The 18,981-nt window shown below is 35.7% G+C and overlaps 1 protein-coding gene and 1 pseudogene across 2 annotated transcripts in view; both read right to left on the bottom strand.

Annotated features, from left to right (window-relative positions):
- Nucleotides 1-362: 362 nt before the first annotated feature.
- The window catches only part of ca (claret), a 307,235-nt gene continuing 288,616 nt past the window's right edge, over nucleotides 363-18,981 (bottom strand). For both annotated transcript variants that reach the window (XM_067121505.1, XM_067121496.1), the window contains exons 24-27: nucleotides 15,688-15,833; nucleotides 10,905-11,248; nucleotides 9,318-9,513; nucleotides 363-3,033 (exon numbers count right to left, since the gene is read on the bottom strand). In XM_067121505.1, the coding sequence (XP_066977606.1) occupies nucleotides 9,343-9,513; nucleotides 10,905-11,248; nucleotides 15,688-15,833 (661 nt within the window). In that variant the 3' untranslated portion in view covers nucleotides 363-3,033; nucleotides 9,318-9,342. The remainder of the gene's footprint in view (nucleotides 3,034-9,317; nucleotides 9,514-10,904; nucleotides 11,249-15,687; nucleotides 15,834-18,981) is intronic.
- LOC136850134 (5S ribosomal RNA) lies at nucleotides 4,409-4,528 on the bottom strand (annotated as a pseudogene).

Below are 18,981 nucleotides of genomic sequence, written 5' to 3'. Positions count from 1 at the left end.
AAGTTCAACATAAAAATGAATCTTGGTTACTTCAATGATTAAGAAATATGTTCTTTTGTTTGTCCATGAAATTTGCTGGTGTACTTGTATTTAATGTTTAATCCTTGAATAACATCAAATTATGATTCTAATGACCATCATTTTTAAAGAAAGATGTTGGTATACAAAATATCAAAGTAAGGTTTGACATGCTTTCATTTCAAAATTGCTTGGTTAAATCAACTGAACACAGTAAACTTATAAAGGAAAGAATATGATTCACAGAGATTACTAGAGGTTGTGACATGTTATCTAGCACACAGGAAATGCAAATGGTAAATACATAAACCTAACAGTCACCACTATTCATTAATTTATTGAGAGAGTGTTTGTGTTTACCTGTAGCCAGGCCATTGGTCAAGCACCTCACCTTGGATCTGGTTAGAATAGCTATTATTAAGTTGATAAGCAGTCACATCCAACAGAAGGGAAGTCAGGTCAAGAATTTTATTCTGACCAAGAATTACACAAGAAGAATCCTATTTTAAAGGGGTGGTGTGATGTTCAGAGTTTGGAGAAATTCAAAATATTCTGATACAAAAACCTTGGAAACTTTTGGCATGGGAAATATTTCAAAAGCATTACTTGTCACTGACTCTCATTGCAGCTTAACAAATGGAATTAAAAGGTACTGAGAATAAGGATAAAATAATGAATATACAAACCGTAAGGTCTATTTTGAACAAAAACTATTATATAACTGAATTAAAACTATAATAATAATAATGAGAATAAGGGTAAAATAATAAAGGGGAAACAAAACAAAATTCCATTTTGAAAAGAGGCTCCTAAATGATTATGAGGAAGCAATACACTGGGCATGTGGTAGTAACAACTAGTCTCGCATTTATACAAAACTAAAACAAAACAAACTCTGCATTTGTCAGCTATGTGTTGTCCTGAAGGAAATTTTCAATTACTCTACTGTCATCAATGTCAACCAATTTTGCCCCTTGCATCCTACTACCAAACATGATTCCTTCCTTTGGCAATGAAGTCACATAATTTCTTGTTCATCAGAAGCACAGGTACTGTAGTATAACATGAAATTAATGTACAGTACATGTACTGTATGTGTATGGAACATCAAACATTAGCCTTTCTTTAATAATGGGAGCCACAATTTTTCTATAAAGTATTTAAATTTATTTGAAGGATATACGTATTCATATAAATCTATTTACATGAAGGTTTTGTATACACCGTAATAATCACATTTAATGCACACAAAAAAGAGGAACCAATGAAAAAATGGTTATAATGCAATATTCATCAGAATTTGCATATAATAAAATATCATTGGTAAGAAGAGTATTATGTGAGGTTATTATTTACCTCAAATCAAATAAAAAAAAAAAAACTTAAAAACCCACAAGAGAAGCCTTTCCTTCTGAAGTCTCAACTTCAGAAGCAAAAGGGTTTGTGACCTAGAACTTTTTGCACCAAAAGGAAGAAAACATCAGAAAAACAAGAACACAATTACACAATTGTATCTAATTAAAATTAAAACAAAAAACAGAATATAATACATCAATATATACAGCTACATCTTGGCAATCAAAATGGCAAATGGTAAGAATATTAGAAAAAAATAAAAGCAGCAGATTATATTAGATAGTGATTTGACTTTAATGTGCCAATATGCCCCTCCAAAGACTGGACTGCATTCTATCTAATTTCCAAGTTACGAAGCTTGGCACTACAGTATGCTTTTTAAAATCATATCTTATAAATCTAGTATTAAAAATATAATTCCTTACAGAACTCTTATCCATCATATCCTGATGAAAATGATAGAAAATCTGAAAAAGTTTTTTACGTAAAAAGTCTAAAAATTGCAAAGAGGGTGGTTCAGTATGTGACGAGATATTTGCATAAATTTTCTGTGACAACATTCCTCTTCTAAATCTTAAGCAATATAGTAAAAGTCCATCTGCGCTGGTCTTTTTATACAAATATGGATAATTATTAATAATCTAAATTAGAGGCGTTACATGAAAGATACACAAAAATCACAATCATTACAATAATCACATTTAGTGTCATAGTTCATGTATGAATAGAATAAATTAATCTTAGAACATGGGCTTATCAAGACGTTACTTGCCTAAATTAAGAAAAGAGAATGACATGATATCACATAACACAATAACTACACATCATTTTTGGCTATAAAATACCATATGACCATATACTGACCTGATTCAAATTATGACTGACCTGTGGTTTCATACCTCAAGTAGTTCATTTTGCAGAAAAAGAACAGCAACTAAAACTACTAGATGCAGAAACCATAACAAAATATAACTGCATTCTCTTGGTCTGATATATAATAAAAATAAAACAAAATCTGCACTGCAAAATTCCAAAAATGTTTTAAAACTTACTTAATCTGAAATAAAATATCTTGAAAGTTAACAGACCACCTTGCTCGCCAAACCAATTGCTCTTAGTATTTTAAAGGGGTGTACATTAGCGAGGTGAACGAATTGCTTACAAGTCATTTGAACTACTAACTGTCTATTGAAATAAAAATAAAACCATATAAGAGATATATAATGATGTTTATTCTTTAGAAGAACTGCTAAGAAACCCTTACGATAAAAACATATGCTACATTATATTAAACAATTATATTTCAAAGGATGAAGACTGATGTTAAATTTCTGCAATATTTTCACTAACAATCTTTCACAGGCTTTGTATTAATCCACTCTGTTCATATGATAACATATACCTCTAAACTATAAACAATTACAACTGGAACAGCCAACAAATAAAACCTATACTTACACCAATCAGCTGTATACTAGTAAATCCTGTTGTATCCTGGTTAACCATTGTACAAAATGTGATAACGACATTTGTACAATACATACATGTGACATTGTAGTTACACCCAAACTAATACCCGACTCTGAATGCTCTATGGGCTGACGTTTCAATTAACATCTTGGTTTCCAAGACCAACATATCAAGGCACTTAACCTTCACCTGCAAAAAGTGATAAATGGAATTATGTCCATCACACAAGTAAAATTAGATACTAAAGAAAGTAATATTAGTTATGTCCATCACACAAGTAAAATTAGATACTATAGAAAAGTAATATTAGTTCCAAGTTACCAGACCACTGAATACACTTAATTTTCCATGGACTGACCTCAAGAATTTCCACTCATTTCAAAATAATGTCTCATTTCATAAAATGCAATGCCTTAAAATCTCAATACGCTGTATATGAACAAATTGAGAATGCTCAAGACCCTGACAAATATCTTTATGGATTTGAGTCTGAAACTTGCCATTTGCTGCAGTGTGAAACTTGGGTAGTTACACTATATTTTAAATAATAGTTTATAGGTGTGTATGGTTCTCAAGTGGGATGGTAATACCTGTACTTTATGTCTTCTTGTACTGAAGACTGCCACAATCATACTGTAAGTTTAGTCTATGATGAGCTTCATCATTTGACACAACACTTATTCATTATCATTAACGCTGAATCAATGCTAATATCTCACTGACTTTGTCACACTTGCAAGCATACCCTGGAACTTGGCTGCTTCTTGGGCTTGAGATCCAACATTTATCCATTTGCTCCACTTGGCCAAAAGGGAGTAGAACTGTCTTGGAGCAGAAGCATGCAAGTTGACTATAAAATACTACTAACACATACTTAGTGAATAAGCCCAAGATGACATTCAGGTGAGAACTCTCATAACCACTTATGGAGCTGTCTTCAGTTCAAAAGAAAGTTTTGAAATTGACAGCCCTGCAGCAGACAAGAGGTACTTCCTAGAGCTCTTTTGCAGCAGTACACCTTAGGCGAGATGCCACCTGTCCCCAAAGGGAGCTGGGTGAGCTACATGACTGCTGAGCAGCCACCACAGAACCCAAGGAAAAAAGAGTCCAAGGATCTATGGGCAACTTCCTGAAGGTAAAAAAGGAGGTGAATGTGGTATGTCGTGATCACATTCCCGCCCTTGGTACCTGTCCGACAGGTTCTTTCTGAATGCAAGGGGCAGAGCAATGCCCCTGACCTTGTGAAATCTCACCTGGAACATACTGTTGTCCACATCACCAGCTGTGAAGTACACCCGTTTGATCATTACACAAAGTCAAAAGAAATTGTGCTCTTGGACACTGCTTCTTGGGTGAGCTGGAACTTACAATGAGTTGTTGACACCCAGTCTTGGAGGTCAAGTCTTTTAGGTGGTAAAGCAGATAGCCTATGGTCACTTGGATGCCACCAGGGTCCTTATATTCTGAATGATCATACCTTGCTGATCACCTGGCGAATCAGACAGAATGGTGGGAAGGTGTAACCTTAAGACTTGTACGATGGATGTGAAAGACGTCTCATAGGTGCCAACAGCATCTGATTTTTCCTAGGAGGTCACCCATCCAAGCACTAATCAGACCCAACGTTGTTTAACTTCACTGACTGGGCAAGAAGCAGTGCTTTCAACGTGGTATGACCATTGGCTATTATGCCCACAGTCCAGGCAGACAGAGCTGAACAGACACAGCTTCGGTGTATCAAGATAGAAGGTCTAACTCAGCCATCTTCCAAGACTGAACAATCCTTTGGAATGTCAAAGTGCAGATCATCCACGGCCTTCATTTACTGTCGAGTCTTTGGTCTTCAGATTGGCTCGGAAGTTTACTAGGCCTCCCCCTCTGGTTCCCTCTGCCTCTCAATGACTCAGTTGTAACATCAACTGGAGTCGGAAGTTTTTGTGTCAAGCACTTGAGACTTGTCAGTACCAATCAATTTATGGGTGTACACAGGGAACCAAGAGTGCGCCAGGTAGAAACATCAAGAGCCAGGACCGATCCTCTTATTTTCAGTTCACCCTTATAATAATACGTTCTGGGATCGGTCTCTTAGCCACTGTCTACCTCTATCTTGTGACTGAGATCTGTGTCTAGGCCTACACCTGCAATCTTGAACACTATGTCCTGTCCTCTCATGATAGGAGCAGCAAGCTGGTCCATGGCAATCACTTGCATAATGGCCCTTTTTCTGGCAATTACAACTTGTGACTGTCAAGATTTTCCTTGAGATGAGTTACCTAGGTTTCTATTCTGTGAATAGACGCTCGGCCTTTAAGGGTTAATGGAATTATTATTTTTAAAATTCTGTACATAAAAGTTTATGATACAGTAATTCATATTTCATTAAAAGAGAGAGAGAGAGAAAACTGGTGTTGCTACGTATCAACGAAGTCTCAGCAGTAGCTAGGGACGAGACTAAGTCTTGAGTTGACAAGCTGGGAATGAGGAAGTCTACAGTAACCTTGAGTTGCTTACATATGAAATTTGGATTTTAAATATTTTTACGATGATTAGAGATGAAACATCAACAATGATAAAATATTCTTGTAATGAAGCACGGTTCACTAAATCAAAGAAAAAAATACAACAACACATACCTACAGTAAGAACAGTTACAGGTGTCGGGACAACGGTTTTTTTATACATATTTTACGATAATAATGGAGTAATACAGTTTATTCTGTACGTGAAATAAAGTTTTATTGAAATTTTGCTGTTTTTTCATTAAAAGATATGTATACTAAGAGAGAGAGAAATTGAACTGGGGTGTTTATGTATATTGGTAAGCTGTTTTGTGATTTTGTGGGATTTTAATTTAGCATTTTATATATTTTTTTGCTGTTTACATTAATATTAATAACTGAAAATTAGTAAATAATTTTTTTATCATAAAAAATTTATTTAGTCATGAAATTAAAAATTTTATGCTTAGAATATCTTATTTTACCACAAAAATAAAAATAAATACTGCAAAATCCCGCAATATAGCGAAAAATCCGTGATACAAATTTACATCTAATAAATTAAAAATCCGCAATGCAGTGAGACCGTGATAAGTGAACCGCAATATGGCGAGGGACGACTGTACAGTAATCTCTCCCGTTTCCTATACATTCAAGGCCCTGCCACATAATGGAAATTTCTGGATATGGTGAAAAAACACTCAACGTGTACGAAGGCAACTTGTACCCTTACCGTCCCACCTTTCCAATGCTGAAAAACCATATGTATACTAAATATACCTATAAACAACAACCAACATACTTCAAATTGGAAAATGGATGTTAAACATTTTTTTCCAATATTTGTAACAAAATGCGCATACACTATATGCTTATGCAAAACACAATGCAACAGGCACATAGGATGTACAGCACACTACTGTACTACAGGCAGTCCCCGGGTTATCAGCAGGCTCAGTTATCAGCAATCCGGTTTTTCAGCACTTGTCTAGCAATGAAAATTGGCGATTTTCAGCGCCGGTATGCCCTGATTTCCACTTATCGGCGCTGATACATAACTAACAGAGGTGCCGATAACCTTACTGGCACCGAAAATCATCGAAAAAGCCCCCCAAAAAGTACAAGGTATTTGGTGGCGACAGGAACCAACCAAGATGGCTGTGGGGAGGAGGCTCCACTGACCTCCCCCGCCCCATCTTGGCTCCATCGCATCAGTTGCCTTATCCCAGGTAATTGTATGAGGGGTGGCTTGAGGTGGGCAATATATGTTAAGACTGCAGGTTTGTTAGTTATGGAAAATACAAATGTCACTGTTCATATACATAAAAAACCTTTGGTCTTATCATAAGGGAGACTTACTCTTGGAGGAAGGATAGAGAAAGCCCCTGAACCAAGTGGAGGTTCAGCTCATCCTGGCTCACTTCCTGGACAAAGCAGAACATAGGAAGCAGTCATGTGCCTCTGATCTGTAAAGTATAAGGTTACTTGTCAGCCAGACATCAGGGTTAAGAGAACAAATCCACGTTAGCCACCAACCTTGTTTGTTGTCATTTCCTCTCTCCCCCTGTAAGAGAGAAGAAGGGACTTGCTTTCATATATAGTTTGTATTGTGTAGGAACAATAAATTAAAACTAATGGAATGCAGCTCACTCACCTGTATCTGACCAGTTCCAGCATATGATGGATAATTTCTCTCCGCTGCCCACTGGTAGAAGATAAAAAAAGAAAGAGAAAGGAAGAAGACCAATCATCCTAGTCACTCTCACTTTCAAAACCAACATCTTAGGTAAGATACAAACTATCCCGCTAGGGGCACTGGATGAGCAGCCACCACCAGACCCAAGGAGAAAGTGTCCAAGGACTTGTGGGCAATGTCCCACAGATAGAAGGATGTGAAGGTGGTTTGGCATAGCCATGCACCAGCCTTTAAAATCCTTTGAACCAACAAGTTTTTTTGAAAGCGATGGGAGGGCCTAGACCCCTGACATCATGTGCTCTTGCACACACTGAGTTGGCATCTGAATTTGAAGAAGTATATGCTTGCTTGATTATTTCTAGCAATTCTAAGGTCCTGTGTCTGATGATGAACAACCTTCTTACATAAGTGGTTATGGAACAATTAGAAATGATCATGATCATGGAGGTGAAATAAGCCTTCACCAAGTGGTACCAAATCACTGGCAGACTATCTATCAACCCACAAAGGACACAAGGTTATTTTGCATGTCCAACTATCAGTGGTTTGCAATGATGCCCACCAAAAGCATTTACACAAAACAAAGAAAACACATTGCTTGGAAAGCTTTCGATGGGTAAATTCTTTTTCTTCTTGTCCGCCAAGGAGCTAGGGGGAAAGGAGCACTACAATGGAACAGCTTTATCAGCAAACTTGGCTTAAAACAACATCTTTTATCATCAAGTCTTGCAATATCTGCCAAAGTTTCTCTACTTCCTCGGAAGCATCTAAAGTTTTGCCATGAGTCTTTTTGTTGGAAAGTCCATGTCAAATCTTGAACAACCAATACAGTATAGCCAACCATTGGACACCTAAATCCACAACCCCATGCACACCTGCAAACTTCATTGCAGCAGCCTTCAACTCAGCACTGCATACAAAATCTTGAATATTTCACTTTGAACACATATGAAGAAAAGTTGACTCAACTCAAGAATATACTGTATGTGATAAGGTTTCGTAAACCATTTGGTTTACAATACAACATGGTATTTATGTCATAACATGGCAGCATGAGTGAGTAGATATATTTTAAGGCCCTCCATTAGACTACTAGTTTAACTTTTATTACAGTAATCTCTCCCATATCCAGATTAATATATCTAAGGCCGTGCCAGATAATGGAAATTTCTGGACGATAAAAAATCACACTTCGGATGCAAAATGAAAACTTCATACCCTTACTCCTGCTACCTTGTCAATACTGCATAACCACATACAATAAATATGCATACAAACAACACACTTTAGTTTGCTTGTAAACAACAAAGAATACACTGAACAGTACTGTTTAAGATTTAAAATATCTTTTATACATATATATATATATATATATATATATATATATATATATATATATATATATATATATATATATATATATATATATATATATATATAATTAATAATCCATATATATATATATATATATATATATATATAGAAATAGATAATATATATATATATATATATATATGGAATAATCACAGAGAAAAAAGAAAGGCAAGCTTGATGCGTATGTGTAAGTATACACACACGTGCATGTATACATGCTAATTTTGCACTGAACACGTAACTACCATTTTCTACTGCATTTCCGTACCACTACATTGAAAGTCTAATAAACTTTTCCTTCAAATCGGTGCGCAGGGCTTTTTAAAAATATATTATAAAGCAATATAATTTATTTTGCATGGCACTCAAAAATTAATTAAATCTTTACACCATTTGAAACACACTGTAAAGCTACTAGAGCTTAGACTATTGTAAATCATTGCATGGAACCTTTGGTATATAAGCAATGCACTATATTTATTGATTAACATAATTATATTCATTACATTTCATTGACAGATAATTACTTTACGTATCATGTACTGTATATGGAGTTCATACTATGAAGACTAACAACTTACAAAAACAAAGTGACACATGCAGAGTTCTCTTAAGGTATGAAAATCAACTAAGGCCTGAGAGAGAGAAGTCTCAAAGCTTGTTTTAACCTAAGAGCTGGCATTTATGCAAAAAATGAGAGCTTTTAGGACTAGGGTTAACTCAAAGTACTCAAACAGGAGGGGAGCTGAGAGGAAGGTTACTACTCTGAAATTCTTACATGAAATGTCAAAATTTTATGATGCTTTTTAAGGACTTGTATATCTAAAACAAAAAACTACAATGATAAACTTATGCTAAAACTACTGAACATGAGAAAAATGAAATTAGTTTAATGCCTATCATACCTTTATACTTGCATATGAAAATATCTTAAGTCTGTTTGTGCTTTGTAAGTTTGATAGTGAGGTGAGCCAGTACACAATGTGGACATGCCATTTCCGGCTGATCACTGTGATACTGATCAAGAAGAACTCTTGCAGTCTTGCCTAAGAGGCCTGGTACTGTCATCACAGACGTTTCCATCTGTGGTAATACCTTAGTCTGGAAACATGAAAATGATGAGAAAACTTAAAATCTGTCCTCTGAAAATCAGAAAATATATTTTATGTTCTGCAAACAAACTTGAGATTTGAAAACTACCCTTACTTAAAAACACACTTGAGAGTGCAAGATACTAAAACAACATTCAGCATATAATATTTAGTAATATTAACAACTAAATAAGGATAAACAGTGTTCAAAACCTAAGAAACAGCTATCTATCACACTGTTACAACTTGAAAAGCAATTGATGTAAATTGGTACCTGTGAGTACCTAACACTTCAAAAACATATTGGACTAAACAATTCATGTTAATGTCACAACATTTGCAAATACTGTAATGCATTAAAAACTGCTTAGGCTTTTACTGTCAATTAGCTTTTTATTGTTGTGCACTAAAATAAAAAATAACTTTCATAAGTTGAATTAAAATTTGAGATTCATGCTAGGCATTGGTCTAGGGTGAAATTAATACACCTGCAATAAAAATATCAATTTATCAAAGGAAAAGTTATAAGAATATTTTTTAAAGTTTTCTAAAATAATGAAGGATCAAGGGATTATTTTCCTGTAGTTGAGCTCGAATAGTATTTATTCTCTGGCACTTAAAACCAAGTAAATTAACTGTATTCTTATGTTGCCTACAACGCATGGTAAATGAAATAATAATGACTTTTGTTTTCATATTACAAATGAAACTGAGAATACTTTTGCTCTGTAGGTTGCTGGGATACTGTACAAGAATGAAGCCCTCAAACTTGTTTCACTCAACTACAAAATTTTAGATAAAAATTGCCCAAAGCACAAGCATGTTGTATTAGCCATGTCAATTTAAATATCACCTTCTTCTGATAGCCTACGAACACTACATAAATATAAAGAGATGGAAAATGTGAAATCACAAACATGGGTATCTACAACTTACGAATTCAGGTGCAATATTACTTTGCACCAGTATTTCATATGCACTACAAATAAAAGTGGTAGACAAACATCAAATTAACATTTTATTTTCTCCTAAAAAATACAGCATCAGACATCCCAAGGTTTGTTACAAAATCTTAAACAATAACTGTAAAATGCAATTTCAACAGCAGATATGCAGTTAACAATTCTGAAATATTTATGTATATTGAAAATCTCCATAGGAAGTTTAACCATACATCTACACTAACTGAAGTGCGTATAAATATTGTTCAAGAAAAAATTTTCAGAAAAATATCAGGCATGAAGGAAATCACTTTTCAAATTAAAAATTCAGATGGTTCTTAAAAAATATGCAGAAAGTGCTCACCTTGCTTCACTAATTAATCATATGTCATTAATGTAAAGTAGGCATTCAAGTGGGAGCAAACAACTGAAACCAACAAAAAACTTAAGTAAAATTTACCTTGAATTCCTTTTCTGTGAAATGATGTCCACAAGTGAAAAGCACACAGTCCTTATCATTTTCCTTAGAAGTTTTTCCACTTTTGAGTTTACTTCCAGATGATACAGAGTGCCTCTTCTCTTTTTTGAGATTTGTGGCACTATCCTCTCTCTGTAATTTCTGGATTTCATCTTGGTTCAGATTAATAGCATCTGGAGCCTTATTAACTAAAATGTCAACTGCAGCATCCAGCTGGCTTTGTTCTTCACTAACTGCAGGTGCTTTGCTAGATGGATTAGAATCATTTCCAGATGGTGCACCAATAACCTGAGATAAGGCTTCAACATATTCACCGCCCACTCCCCCTGAAACCAAAAACGAGTTAAATTTTGCATTAACTTGTTTTACACAAATTTCATACCTGGCCTGTAAAATGAGAATCAAAGTAGCCATGAAAATATACGGCTGGAATGAAGCTTCATGTATATACCTTTTGGTAAAAGGTACAAAAATGGATGCACTGCAATCAATGTTCCTGAATACAAGAAAAATAAATTCAGTTTTTACCCAGGACAAAAGAAAACCTAAAAAAAAATTTGATCTTAGTATTAATATGTTAGAAAGGCACTGTAGTACTTATGGAAGCAATATGATGAACGCTTGTAATAAAGCCCAAAATTCTATGTACAAAATAAGCATAGAAGAAAACCTAGACAAGTTGAGAATGCAACATTAAGCGTAAGATGGAAAAGAGTAGAGAAATAATTCCATAAATAATCCAATGAAGGAAAAATCTTGTCTAGTTCAATAAACAATATATCAAGAGTAATGTTCTTTACATAAATGTGAAATAATCTACCTACTTTCAAAATAAAAACACTGAGAGAAGTTCGTATCTTTACTGAGATAAAAACTGGAATAGCAGGTGCAAGTTTGGTTTACATCGATGTTACCCATTACCTTTGACAAGAACATTACTGGAGTTTTAAAGTGTACAAAATATTACATTACTGACTAGGGTAAATATTTTACTTCAATCAATCATCAGTAAAACACATTCTACATGCAGTATCATGTCATTCTTAAAGTACAGTAACCTCTTTTCTAACTCTACTATCAAGTCCATAGAGGGGGCTAGGTAAGTTCAAAATTCATTTGCTGGAACAGCAAATAAGTTAGCCCTATGCTAAGGGTAGGAACCCGAAATCCTAGCCTTACTATGAACAACCAATAAAAACAAACATTAACCTAAAAAGACTTCATATAAGCTGAAGACACAAGAAGTATAAAAAAATTTGGTAAAAAATGAGTATGTATCCAATACAAATCTCTAAAGATACAACACTTTAGCAAGCAAAATGTCTCACACAAGACCTGCCTAAACTAATATTCACTATCAAGTAACTGTAATCAATCAAAAGTCATCCATGCGTAATGCACGTAATGTGTGTACATGTGGATTATGGGCATTCATAATGGATAGTGTGTAATGGTAAAAATAAAAAACAGTGACCAGACTACTGACTAAAGCTGAACATCAGCCACAGTATATGCACTGCATTACACTAGACTTCTTGATTATTTGCATTTAGTTGTGCAAATTTTGTCTGGTCAAGTATGTATAGTACATACTGAACCAGACTTAAAACTGGCTACTGAGTGAATATTTTCAGTTAAATTTACAGTATGCTTAAAAATTTCTCAGAAAAAATTGCAATTTTACATTTGCAAATAGGAAGTTAGGAAATTCTAGAAATTTGTATACTGTTCCTCTCTTATATTTTAACATTTGTAAGAGACAGCTTACAGTATAAACCTTCAAATTATCTTATAAAATTGTTATTGTCACTGTTAGGAACTATATCAGGCACCCACTTGATTAATTTATCAGACTTCGACAGCATCAAGATCAATCCTGATTCCTGCTTAGTAAGTTTTGATATTTGTCCTTTATTTACAAAAGTGCCTATTGAATTAGTATTATAAAATTCGAAAATCAATTAACCGGACAGTAAAATTTTGTACTGGAATTGTGTATTTAAGACACATCAGTTTGTAATGAAAATTCAATAAAAAAATATTTTGCATACGGTAGCTGGTAACCCTTTACCACCAGTTCACTCAGATTTATACATGGAGTTTTTCGTAAACATTTTATTCATAAGATTAATCAAATAGTTGTGCCTTGGTCTTGGTATGCACATGATATTTTGGCTAGCAGAACTAAGACGTAAATAACTTCATGCAAAAAATGAATGAATGTGTGTAATCAATCAAATTTATGCTAAAATAAAAGAAACGGTTGCTTGCCTTTTTTAGACACTGTTTACAGATGCAAACATTTTCAGTGTAAATTTTTATACATAAAGCGACAAACACTTCAACTCATATGCATTCCTGAAAGGACATCGCATAAACAAAAAAAATCTATTCCCTTTAATGCTGGGAGGGATTCATGTTATACAGCTCATATTTTTGATACTTCCTACAATAAAGCCATAAAGGTGTTTTATAATAACAGTGACAAGAAGCCAGAATTATCCAGGAAACCTTTGTTTGCCTTTTTTTATCAGCTTTGAGACCATAAAATCATTATTAAAATTATTCAATGTACAGCAGTACTTCACAAACAAATACTGTATTCATCTAATAAACTTTCAAGGATACAGACCTCCAAGTATTTATCAAGTGTGAAATTCTGGTAGAATATTAAATTTCATGGTATAGAGGGATGAATAAATTTGTTTTTATTTAGCATTTCCCAACGTTTTGTGAGAGAGAGAGAGAGAGAGAGAGAGAGAGAGAGAGAGAGAGAGAGAGAGAGTGTGTGTGTGTGTGTGTGTGTGTGTGTGTGTGTGTGTGTGTGTGTGTGTGTGTGTGTGTGTGTAATTGTCGTTAGTGAGTGCTTCGGTTGTTGGAAGAGGGATGAGGTCGTTAGGTTGTTTACGGTGCTGTCTGTCTGTGCAAATGTCGAGGGAGTTTTTTTTTCGGTTTTGAGAGAGTCTTGAGCTGAGTTCTGTGCAAGGCGGACATTGATGGTGCATGATTATTGTATGTTCCGTGAGTCGAGTGTTTTCTGTTGGATGTCATTGTTGTCTGTGCATGTGTCTCTTTCTTTTTGCTCGTTTTTTTTGGTTGGAAGTCTGTTTTCCGGTTGTTTGTGAATTTTGTCTACTGTGTTGGCGACCATGGACACCCTCAACCATCTCCCAGCAACCGAGGATCATAGTGAGTATTGTATGTGGTTATATGTTCGGTGTATCTGTGTTGTGTATTGTTTTTTTGTGTTTTAAAATCCCGCCACATAATATTTGGCGCCCAACGTGGGGCTGTTGTATAATAGCCGTTAGGATTGCTTGTGGTGGGTAGAGTGAGAGTAAGAGGTCAGGATGAGTGAGATAGAGAAACTGAGAGAGAGGAACTCCGAGTGGCTAGGGAACTCCAGGGTAGGCTGGAGGAGGAGAATGGGAGGCTGAGGAGTGAGAATGAGGAGTTGAGGAGTCAGTTGGAGGAGATGGGGGGAATGCTAAGAAGTGCAAAAGAAGAAATGAAAGGGGAGATGAAAGAGTCCGAAGAGAGAATGGATAAAAAGTTGGAGGGAATGATGAAAGGTGTGGAAGAAATGGTGAAAGGTATGTTCAAGGGTGTTTTTGGAGAAGGGGCTGTTGGAGGCAGGTTCTCTGGAACGTGTGAAGGGGCAAGAGAGAAAGAAAAGGAGGAAGAAGTGAATGGAAGCGTGAGTGATGAAAGTGATATGGGAATAGGAAGTAAGAAACGAGGGAATGAGAGGCAGGGTAAGGAAAAGGGGAATGAAAAGCAAGGGAAGGAACAGAGGGAAAGTAAGGATAAGTCAGGGGAAGAAAAAGGGAAGAAGGGAAAGGAAAGGAAACTGGTAAGAAGGGTAAAGGAAGTGGGAAAGGCAGGAAAGAAGGGAGAGGTGAACGCAGTAGTGATAGTGAGGTGGATGGAGGCGAGTGGATAAAAGTGGATAAAAAGAGGGGAAGAAGAGTGTAATGAGTAAGATGAATGTAAGTGCAGAAGTGAACTCTTTGTATTCAGAAGAGGGTATGAAAGGACAGAGTGAAAGTAGCGAAAGTGAGAGTGAAAGTGAGAAAGAAGTGAGAAAGGCTATGTATGTGAGGAGGTACCCGGTGTGAAAAGTATAATGAGTATGGAAGTAGGGATGTGCATGATTTCTTTAGGGAGTATGAAATGTTTTGTCAGGATAAGTATGGGGAAAGTAAGAGAGTGTGGGCACGAGCATTAGGAGAATATTTGACTGGGTTTTTGCTTGATATGTATAGGGTTATTATGAGTGTGGGGATGTTGAGTATGACAAGGTGAAAGCTAGACTAGTTGAGCAAGCGGGCGTATGAAAAGCGAGTGTTAAGTATAAGAGGAAGAATGAATTTGATGAGGCAAGAATGAAAGCTGGGGAAACCTTGTCACTGTATGCTTGTAGGCTGGAGACGTTGGCAAGGAAGAAGTTTGGGGATGATGGGATAGATGAATGTAAGGAGTTCGTACAGAAGTTGTTAGGGACAGTGCCAGATGGATACTATATCCAGTGAAGATTATATTTAGTTATCCTTTTTTCTCCACATTACTATCATTGCTCTCCGATAACACTTTCATTAGTGAATAAAATGACTTAATATCCAAATAACACCTCAGGACAAATTTAGTTCATTGTTTGACATTATTTTGAAAGGATGTTAAACTATATGATGCTTTTAAGAGCAATCCCTTAATCATGTCAAAACATTAAGACACTTAAGGATTACCCCAAAAATAATTTCCACACCTGCTTGTAAGTGGTTGATAACCGATGAACACAAATTGAGGCAGAACTTTGTAGACAGCTGACTCAGTACTCGCACAGCTGGGTCTTCACTTGCAACTCCAGTAGTCTGGTCACTTGATTCATTCCCATCATTTGTATTGCCATCACTGAAATACAATGATGAATAAAAAGACTGAATGGCAAGGTTGACAAAATTCAACTTAAGAGTGCAGTCACATGTTAAACAATGATTAACTTATAAAGTAAAATTTATAAAATCTAAGAAAATCAAAAACTTTGCTAATTAACCCTTCCACAGAATCTTACACAGGTTCACAATTCCTTACCTAAAACCCTTAGGGCAAGCTGTGCTTTGGTTTTTAGATACTTTTCAATTTTGGAACTGAAGCTTGCTCCATCAATACACAAGAAAATATTATTTCCAATAAATAATTCTGTAAAATCAAAAATGTTCAGCAGCAAAACAACCATAATTAGTATGCTCATGTATCATGTGACCCTTGAATATTTGTCCTCAAAAACATGATTTAATCATGTATTATGTATTGTGCGATTTGCATTTTTAGTAGATTACACTGGGATATGCCTAATGTGCAAGTTTTATTTTTGGTGCATTATGCTACACTAGGTGCCTATGCCTGTCTCAGTTTTGGTATATTCCACTGATAATGCATATTACATCTAAGCAAAAGTTCAGTAGGTTCTATGTTCAACCATGCTTACCAAACTTGTGGCTTGTCTAATAATTCATTACTATTTTTTAGAATTAACCACCACTTAGTATTTCATGCACAACACTGGTATAAACAGCAGTAAGTACTAACATACATAACTGAATTGAAAAACAGCTGTTCTCCAATGTTACTTACCATAACTATTGCATGTTTATTGAGTGTTGCATTGCAATTGTCAACTTGTTAAAAACACTTTTATAATAAAATAGTTTTATATATATTACCAAATAATTACATAACTATTAGTTTCTACTTTATGCAGCAGCTCAAAATTTGAAAATCGAGGAAGCACTCTTTTGTTTTGGATGTAGGTAGCTTGCCACACCCACTTTCAGGGGAAGAGTACGTACAACACAGCTAAAGAGCTCAATTCGTTTATGCCCTATGTCCATGAGAGGGGAGGAGGGAGGGCTCTGATCATGTAATTATTTGGAAAGTATATGTAAAACCTTATTATAAAAATATCATTTTTATATAAGTAACTTACCAAATAATTACATAGCTGAATCCCACATTGACAGGAGGTGTGATACATGGACATATACTTCTCAAAAACACTCAGAGATGGAGATGAATTTGAGATAGAGAGTTAGCTAGCATTGTGAAATGCTTGTTGTAACCTTACCTGTTGAGGGAGCTACAGCAGATAGATACTGCCTCTGGTGGGAGCTCTTCTCGACCTGTAGTGGTGTGGGTGGTAGAGTCAGGGCCACCTCTACTTTAGTGGGGCTTTGCAACATAAGAATAAATCACAGGTTGCCAAAGCTTACAATCCAAGAAATATATATATATATATATATATATATATATATATATATATATATATATATATATATATATAATATATAATATATAATATATATATATATATATATATATATATATATATATATATATATATATATATATATATATATATATATATATATATATATATATATATATATATGTAGAATCTACTGGTCACTTTACCAGACACATGTAATTCTAATAGCCACAATGCCCTCTTAACTTCTCAATTCTTAGCACTTTTTGGATATGCTTGTAACTACGACGGTTTAAAAATATCAGGCGGAAGAAATTGAAGAGCCTGTGAATGGCGGTCGAGAATCGAACCCGCATTACCATATTCACAAGAGGTCACGTTGCCGACCTGGCTACGAGAAGGATAAAAGTCTATCGCCTCATTACATACATATACCTGTCGTTTTCATATATATTTTGTTAGAGCTGGAATAGACCCATCCTCACCATCGTAGCCAAGTGGGCAATCGTTTTTATTGCTTTTGGGCTGAAATATATATGTAGAATCTACTGGTCACTTTTACCAGACACATATGTAATTCTAATAGCCACAATGCCCTCTTAACTTCTCGAATTCTTCGCACTTTTTGGATATGCTTGTAACTACGAAGCCGAATATCCAGACGGAAGAAATTGAAGAGCCTGTGAATGGCGGTCGCGAGAATCGAACCCGCATTACCATATTCACAAGGAGGTCACGTTGCCGACCTGGCTACGACCTGAACTTTACCCTTGCAATTTCCTACCTTGCATCTAATACTGACACTATTTTATCTAACTGAGATCTAGATATAATGAACTTGTCATCATATACTCCTTTTCATCATCCTTTATGCATTTCATCAACTGTGAGCATATTTGTGAAGGTGAAAGTATATACAGTAGATTGTATTTAGAGTTACTGGATGTAAAAAAACGGCAACAAACACCGCAAATAGCGAAAAAATTGCTCAAAGTAAAAGTTGCCCACCACCCGTTTTCAACGTTTGGGGACAACTGACTCGCACCCTCTCTTTCGACCACGCATTCACCAAGGAATAAGCCACTGTTGTTGCTAGACGCTGCCAGACGTAGGAGATAAGGTGATATAAAATCAAAATAATTAATAAATTAGGCGAATAAAGGAAAAAATGACAATAGTCATTAGAGCCAAACGTCAGCCCTACCTCACTGTGTGGGGCAGAGGCCCAAAACCCATTAATTTTAATATTTCGAAAAATGCTTTGGTCACATGATAACGAAGGTGTTGCTCATGTCTTACGGCCATTTTACCATTTTTTTAAATTTCAAAATATTCATCAATAATCAAAAGCGTGCCCTCCACTTAAACCCTGGGCGCTTGGAAGCTGGGCACTCATGGCTGCAAGCTTACAGATAGGCCGAGTCATCTTCCACCAAGGAGCCATGCCCTTTCAATGGCCTTGATACACTGGAAAAGCGCTGGCTGCACTTTTTGGCCCCATGAGAGTCCGAGTTGCTAGATGACAAGGTATGCACATCCAACCGGATGTCTTTCCAGTGGCTGTCCACCGAGTCCTGGGATTTCCACACAAAAGGCTCGGTTGAGAAAGCGACTACCTGTGGGCAAAAATCCCACCGACCTTCCTTGGACTGCCAGTTTGCTTCCTTCCATGTAAGCAAAGGGGGTTTAGCAGGGACCTTGGTCTAGGAGTGTCAGTGGGACAAGTAGCCACCCCCTCTACTGACAATGCACTTGACACACACTTGCACCAACACCAACACTATTAAACTTGTC

This window comes from Macrobrachium rosenbergii, chromosome 2, assembly GCF_040412425.1.
Source record: "Macrobrachium rosenbergii isolate ZJJX-2024 chromosome 2, ASM4041242v1, whole genome shotgun sequence".
Classification (NCBI taxonomy): domain Eukaryota; kingdom Metazoa; phylum Arthropoda; class Malacostraca; order Decapoda; family Palaemonidae; genus Macrobrachium; species Macrobrachium rosenbergii.
Note: the sequence above shows the minus strand (reverse complement) of the source record. Positions and strands in the feature narration are given on the sequence as shown.